The sequence below is a fragment of the Rutidosis leptorrhynchoides genome, chromosome 3 (assembly GCF_046630445.1).
Source record: "Rutidosis leptorrhynchoides isolate AG116_Rl617_1_P2 chromosome 3, CSIRO_AGI_Rlap_v1, whole genome shotgun sequence".
Lineage (NCBI taxonomy): Eukaryota > Viridiplantae > Streptophyta > Magnoliopsida > Asterales > Asteraceae > Rutidosis > Rutidosis leptorrhynchoides.
The window spans coordinates 39,758,580-39,766,815 of record NC_092335.1 but is presented as its reverse complement, the minus strand read 5'-3'; the positions used below and the strand labels follow the sequence as shown (position 1 = coordinate 39,766,815).

At 35.5% G+C, this 8,236-nt stretch overlaps 1 protein-coding gene across 1 annotated transcript; it reads right to left on the bottom strand.

Moving 5' to 3' along the window:
* Window positions 1–7,086: 7,086 nt before the first annotated feature.
* LOC139899888 (uncharacterized mitochondrial protein AtMg00810-like) lies at window positions 7,087–8,112 on the bottom strand. Its single transcript, XM_071882713.1, has 3 exons — window positions 7,971–8,112; window positions 7,830–7,863; window positions 7,087–7,729 (listed from the first exon to the last, which is right to left on the bottom strand). The coding sequence occupies exons 1-3, from the start codon at window positions 8,110–8,112 to the stop codon at window positions 7,087–7,089; spliced, it is 819 nt and encodes a 272-aa protein (XP_071738814.1).
* Window positions 8,113–8,236: the final 124 nt, after the last annotated feature.

Sequence of the window (8,236 nt, the reverse complement as noted above, 5' to 3'; positions counted from 1 at the left end):
ATGAAATTGTATTTTTAATATATAGCCAACGGGGGTCGAAATCCTGACCTCCCCTAAAGGAGGCAGGCCACTAACCGCTGGACCACATCACAACTTCCGATTGATTATTTTTAATAGCTATCTTTGTTCTTTTTACTTTTTACTCTTGAAAGTTAAAAGGTTAGTCTACCTTGAAAGCTATAAGGTCCCTAAGTCATTATACATTGAGCCACTAAACTATAAATATAAATATATTAATAATAAGTGTATTTTATTTCGGATATCGGATTATCCGAATATCCGAAAAATTTGAAAAATTGATCCGATATCCGAATCCGAAAATCCGGATATCCGATTTTCGGATATCCAAAAATTCGGATATCCGAATTTTCGAATATTTTCGGATCGGATTTTCAGATAATTCGAATTGCGGATTCGGATTTGGATATTATGCCCCACCCCTAATAATAACAAATGATCTTTAGCCAAGCTGAATAGCATACATCCATTTTTTCATCCAAACATCAAATTATTTCAATAGATTAGAACAACATCATGCTTGGGGTTTCACAGTCAAGAAAACACTAATTATATAGCCAATCATGGCTAGATGAAACACAATCAAAGAAGAAATAGAGCAAACAACTACCATTATTACAAATAAAGGATAATTGTACCCGAATGATATGGAAATTACAAGAAATTGAGATGGATGATAAAGATCAATCTACTAAGTAAATCTAAGCACTAGAGCTCCAAGTTAGACATTGATCTTCAATGGATGGTGAAAATGATGATTTGTGTGTGAAATTCGAGGTGGAAACTGTTTCTCACCTGCAAAAACTCTATATCTTTTCTTTTATACTTTGCAAAACAGCTAGGCCTATCTGACGTAGGAGCGCTGCTCTCCTTATTAGGAGTGTTGCTCCTTATAGCGTGGTGTGAGAGCGTCGCTCTAATAGACAGGCGCCTTATTGAAGATGATTCTGTTTAAGCATGAAATTGTGCTACTTGTTTTTCTTTTGAATAGTTGGACTATTACGCTAATGTCAACATTATATGAAAACCATAAAGGTAGAAGGTTTTTCATGTTTGGGTTACCCGGGAGGGCAAGTAATCCGACCCCAGCAAGATTACTCCCTGACTATTTCCAATCCTTCCCTAGCCACCACTAAATATTCGTCACATACGGGATTCGAACCTGAGACATCTTGCAAGGAACTCAGTGCCCTAACCACTGGGCTATCTAATGATGGTTAAATTAGTTATAATCAAAAGCTATGATATTTTCATTGAGAATCAAAGAATACTTGAAGATGAAAGATGGGAATAGTTTGGTTCTTATTTGATGGTTGACATAACAATAATAACTTGTAACCAAAATTACCCATTTTTCCAATTTGAATGGTTCATCATGCACCGAATTAGAATCCTTTTCATTTGCCTACAAAGTAAACCATCACAATAATTAGAGGAATTAGTTAATTAGTCAAGATTAATTATATTGGTTTTATATCTGCATTTTTATTTTATGATCCTTAATTTGAAAAGATGGTTTATTATTAGTTCAATATAGTTGGAATGTCCTAAATCACTTAAAGAGATAGGTTTGAACCCATTACTAGTCGGGTACCAGATTCTTAGACCACAAACATATATATTCTTTCCAAATAATAAATTAAGAGAAAATTTCAAGAACACAAATTCGGAATCAATTTTACAATTTGTTGATAAGCACGTACCCAAGTGGGCATGTTGTATGGCTTATATATATTGTGCTTATCAGATGTTGGTTGAAATGCAAGACGTACAATCCCACTTATAAGAAAGCAATATGTCTAGGCAGGCGGCTAGTAATGGTGGTAGTCGGAACATGATTGAGACTGCACCATCTAGACTAATTCGGCTAGATCGGCGGTTAACCACGGAGAAGAAATTACCTACGATTAAAGAAGATGAGTGTACAAGTAGTGATCACGGAAGCCAGCTTCATAACATTCATGGAAATCGTGCTGCAACATCTTCCTCATCGAATGTTTATAGTATCAAACATTATGCTTGTAATTAGTCATGTTGTTAACAATCAATAAGGATGGCTATATTTCTTAATAAATTTGTAGTTTCTACCGATCGAACCAATATGAAAACAAAAATATAAAGTGGAGAGACTAAAGATTAAACTAAATATTTTTTATTTTATATTGTATCTTAATCTTATTCTTATATTTCTTATATTCTTATATCTTATTATAAAAAGAAGAAAATAACTAAAAATATTAGAAGTTTGGTCAACAAAAAAGAAAAAAAATTGACCAGGAATATCGACATCACCCAGAGGGAACTTAGTCACCTTCGTGATCATATGCCACGCTAAAGATATGGGCATTGATAGGGATCGAACTAGTGACCTCTTGAAACTCAAACTAGTTAGGGTACGGTTCAGGCACTATCTACTTTGTAACCAAAAGAGAAATTGAGTTACATTCGGGTGAAAAGAAGAAATATATAGGAATGAAAAGAAATGTAGGATATTTTCAATATGTAAGGAAAGCCCCATATCTGATGAGGCGGACAAGCCTCAAGTCGGGAGGAGGACATGGCACCTGCTCGGAGAGGAGGACATGGCCCGTTCCCGAGGAGGAGAACATAGCCCATGCCCAGGGTCGAGGACATGGCCCATGCCCGGGGTCGAAGACATGGCCAATGTCCGGGGTGGAGGACATGTCCCATGCCCGCGGTGGAAGACATTCCTCATGTTCGAGGAGGGGGACTTGCCCCATGTTCGAGGTGGGGACTTGGCCCATGTATGAGGTGGAGGGCATGCCCCATTGTTCGAGGTGGGGGACGTGCCCCAAGTCCGAGGAGGATGACATGTCTCATGTTTGAAATGGAGGACATGACACTTGCTCGAGGAGGAGGAAATGATCCATGTTCGAAGTGGGGGACATGCCCAATGCCCGAGGAGGAGGATACGATCCATGTCCGAGCTTAAGCACATTGGCTCCCCATAGAAGATAAAACCTTGGGTAATCAAGCCCTCCGAGCGCGAGACCTATATCTGATGAATTGCACAGATTCCTTTTTAATTCTTTAACAACCTTTTCTTATATCTCTTGAAAAAACATTTACTCAAAAATCGCTATAAAATCAGTTTATTTTTTATTTATTACTTTCAATCATTTAACTCATAACAATATTCAGTCACATTTGTTTAAATGTAAAGATAAAATTGACAATTTATTAATTTAATTTAATTAAAGAATTAAAATTAACTGGAGATTTGAGGTTGTAACAATATAAGGATGTGGTCCGCATTTACATCTAGTCATGTATGAATCAGCCCATAAAACTACTTCCACTATTTCAATAATTCAATTCTATATGATCTTACGATAGATACATCCAATTATAACATGATTCCGACATGAAATACACCACACAAAAGCTATATTTGTTACATTTCATCATATGTTAAACAAACAACCATTAAGTAAAGATTCTTTGGTTAGTTACCGGGACTTGTTGTTGGATTCTTTTGTAACGGGTGTACCGTTTGATATTCCCGTTCGTTCTAAAATTATCGTTATTTTTAAACAAAAATTAAAAAATTAAGTATAGATTCTAGTGGGATGTGGTCATGTGGGTCCAATTGTCCAAACCACCACCTAAATCTCGCGTACATTGTACTACAAGGAATTTGACGGATTCGGCATTTGGTACCTTATTTGGTAGCCATTGAACATTTTTGTACTATAAGCAACTGTAATTTAAACTTGAAACATCTTTTGAGAAAATCAGATACTAACCCTAGCCCAATGTAATTTATGTAGGATATTTAAAAGATGTTCGATTTTGCCTTTCAAAAAGAAAAATTTACGTAGGATATTATTTTTTAGATTTTGTAATAACAACCCTTGTGTTTCCATTAACGTGTATAAAGTATTGTAAAATTTTATAACCGTCACTTAAAGTCAGTATATAACTATTATGTACAATATTTTTATGTACCTTAACAACAACTATAAAATACCATTCAAGTGCAATAAGACAATAACTAATAAAGGGTGATCGACGAATGATTACTAATATGGAAAGCAAGGTCTGAACCGAACTTAGTGGGATCCGATTCTACCCAACAATTTTAAAATCGGTAGCTGATTCAATCTCCAGTTTTAATTAACGTATGTAAAATCGAATCTCCCTTTAAAATCAGTCCTCCTTTTTCTCTGTTTTTATACACTAGTTTGTGTTAGACGATCTATGTTGCATATGTTTTATATTATTATTATTAGCCCATGTTCTATAAGGGCCAATTATTAGTTCATTAGGGTTATTATTTAGATGGCTATATCGGTCTAACATACTCAAGTATTTGATCATACATATTTTTTTTTACCTTATTTTTAACTCTGTCTATATGCACATCGAATATGAGCTGTTTAGAGCTGTTCTAAATAAGAATAAATTGCATAAAATTCTTTATAATTGATTAGTGGTATTAAAAATTTATAATTTAATAGAGGTAAAACCCTATTAAGAATCAGATGCAGTTATCAACTTATGCCTTGGGTGAAAGTGAAACACAAAAGTTAAGAACTTTGTTATCAGAATGGCTTTTCAAGAATCTACTGTCCGAATTTCACTAGCACTATAAAATTAATCTTATAGGTAATATTTACTATTAATTATAAAAGTTTAACATATTGGTTATTATAAATTGATGTCTAGGAGTAGAAAGTTTCGACATTGATCTTGATTTAAAGAAGGTAACAGTGAAAGGGAATGTAGAGCCGGACGCAGTCTTGCAGACCGTTTCCAAGACAGGAAAAAAAACTGAATTTTGGCCAAAAGAAACGTCATGTTGTGGTGGTCACAAAAAAGCAGAGGAACCAGTTGCTGCACCATCTACTGAAGCTGGAACAACATTGGAGCCTGTGGCCGCACCGTCTTGTGAAACTGTAAAACCAGAGGAACATGTGGTTGCACCATTTACTGAGGCTGAAAAGCCGGTGGCTGCACCATCTACCGAGGCTGAAAAGCCGGTGGAACCTGTGGCCGCACCATCTTCTGAATCTGAAAAGCCAACTGAACCTGTTGTTGTTGCTTGATCTTGTAGCAAGTGTTTTGAATGTTGGTCTTTATATGTCAGTAGTTGTGGGTTTGTTTGTGTAAGGTTGGAATTTGCTTGATAGTAAAACTCAGCCATCAGGAATAAATCTTGGCACTATGATAAATACAGAACATATGTCTGCATCAAAACTATATATATATATATATATATATATATATATATATATATATATATATATATATATATATATATATAGGGCAGGATCAATGGGGAAGTAACCAATCGGGGGAAGCGGGGGGAAGCAAAAAAAAAAATTCGTTTTTTGAAAAAACTTTGTTCACGAACATTATAGATTGGATGAAAATAAGAACATTTAGAAAAGACACTTCGTGATGAATGTTATTATTTTGGCGGGAAAACGATCGACAAAAATAACATTCAAGATAATATTGTTCGTGAAGAATGTTAACGTTTTTTTTGCATGTTTTGTGAAGTAAAATTTAGCCCGATTTAGAGTTTTGGGTTTAGGGTTTGGTGTTTTGGGTTTATTCCATAAACCCAAAACACCAAACCCTAAACCCTAAACTCTAAACCGTTCGTGTTAAAAACTCAATCTAAATCCTAAATCTAAACCCTAAATCTAAACCCTAAACCCTAAATTTCTAAACCCTAATATCTAAACCCTATAAACCCTAATATCTAAACCCTAATGTCTAAAACCTCAACATACACTCGAAAAACAAGATAATTGTTATATATTACTTCTTCGAGCGTTTTCCCGCCAAAATAATAACATTCATCACGAAGTGTCTTTTATAAATGTTCTTATTTTCATCCAATCTATAATGTTTGTGAACAAAGTTTTTTCAAAAAACGAAAAAAAAAAATTTGCTTCCCCCCGATTGGTTACTTCTCTCTTGATCATACCACTGTATATATATATATATATATATATATATATATATATATATATATATATATATATATATATATATATATATATATATATTTAATCAAGAGGGAAGGGGAAGGCAAAAATTTTATTTTTTTGGTAAATTTTCCCACAAACATTATGATTAGGTAAAAATATGAACATTTGAAAAGACACTTTGTGATGAATGTTTATTATTTTGGCTAGTAAATGCTCGAAGAATAACATTCGTCACGATGAATATTATTCATTGATGGTGTAAGATTCATCGTGTTGAATGTTATTTTTCGAGCGTTTTTTGGTTAAAATAATAATATTTATCACAAGGTTTTTTTTTTTTAAATATTCATTTTTTCACTTGTTCTTGACATTCATAACTAACTTTAAAAAAAAACATAAAAATTTTACTTCTCTCTTCCGTGTTAAAATTCATTTCCCTCTGGATTAGGCCTATATATAAATATGTTGGAAATAATAATGAAGACTTTATAAAACGTAAAAAAATTTCGAAAAAAAACGAATTCAACAAAATAAGAGATATATCCTGATGAAGCTCGTACCTAGAAAACGGCTAACATACGAAACTATCTATACCGAACTTCATCTACCTGATAACAAAATTAATTTCCTTGATCACATATGCAAATGATACAAGTGTATATATAGATTACATAATGGGCTTAAACCTACAAGGCCAAATACATGGGCCAAAAATCTAGGCTAACAGCCCCTCGCGGATGGAGCGGTAGAAGAGAGAACAGTCAAGATGGAACTAAACTCCTCACAAAGAGATGATGGGTAAGCCCATAGTAAAAATATCCGTGTACTGGTACCACGATGGAACATGAAGAACACGAACCTACCCTGTAGTCACGAGATCACGAACAAAATAAATATCAATCTCAATGTGATTTGTCCGTTCATGCTGAACAGGGTTGGACGAAAGGTAGACATCACTGACATTGTCACAGTAAACAAGAGTGGCCGAAATAATGCGCAAAGAAGTTCGCGAAGAAGGTCGTGTAACCAGCAGGTTTCGGCAACCTCATTAGCGACACCAAGATATTCAACTTCAACACTAGAACGTGACGACGTGTGTTGGCGCTTACAAGACCAAGAGAGCAGGTTTTATTTCCAAGGAAAACACAATATCCAGATGTAGACCTGCGAATAGAGGGGCACTCCGCCCAATCGATATCTGAATAATCCATAAGAGAAGCTGGCGAAGAAGAATGTAGTCCAAGACTAGATTAAGCGTCCCACGAACATAACGAAGAATCCTCTTAAGTACAGAGAAATGAGGCCCTCGAGGATCATGCATAAACAGACAAACCTGTTGAACCACATATGAGGTGTCCGGGCGAGTAAAAGTGAGGTATTGTAGAGTACCTTCAAGACTACAATACAAAGTAGGGTTTGTAATAGCAGGACCATCTTCCCCAAGCTTAGAGTTAGTGTCAACAACAGTCCTACTGGGGTTACAATGAAGCATACAAGCATACTCAAGAATCTCAGTAGCGTACTTCCTCTGTGAGAGAAACATCACAGTAGAATTGCGAGTCGCAGAGATCCCCAAGAAATAATTTAACGGACCCAAATCTATCATAGAAAACTCTCGATGAAGAGATTGTATGACCCGCCAAAGAAAATCTGTAGATGAAGTTGTTAGAATAATATCAGCAACATAAAGCAGCAAGTAAGCAATGTGTGAGCCTCGACGATAGATAAACAAAGATGAGTCGCACCAACTGTGAACAAGCACACACATTTAGAATAACATGCAAAACGATGAAACCAAGCACATGGGGCTTGTTTGAGCCCATAAAATGACTTTTACAAAAGACATACATAGTCAGGGTGTTCTGGGCCGAAATCCAGGAGGCTGATGCATATAAACGGTTTCAGTAAGAACACAGTTAAAAAAATTGTTCTTAACATCAAGCTAATGAACTGGTCAATGACGAGATAACACAAGGTTGAGAATAGTACGAATAGTAGCTGGCTGAACAACCGGGCTAAATGTCTCATCACGGTCAATCTCAATCTGCTGACAACGACCATTAGCTACAACACGCGCTTTGTAGCGACTCAAAGTACCATTTGCGTTATATTTGTGCCGAAAGAGCCACATGGAACAAACAATGTTCGCGTCCACAAGTCAGGGCACGAGTGTCCTAGTTTGATTCTTTATCAAAGCAGTATATTTATCGTGCATAGCACTTTGCCAATTAGGATCATTGAGGGCATGCGAAGGA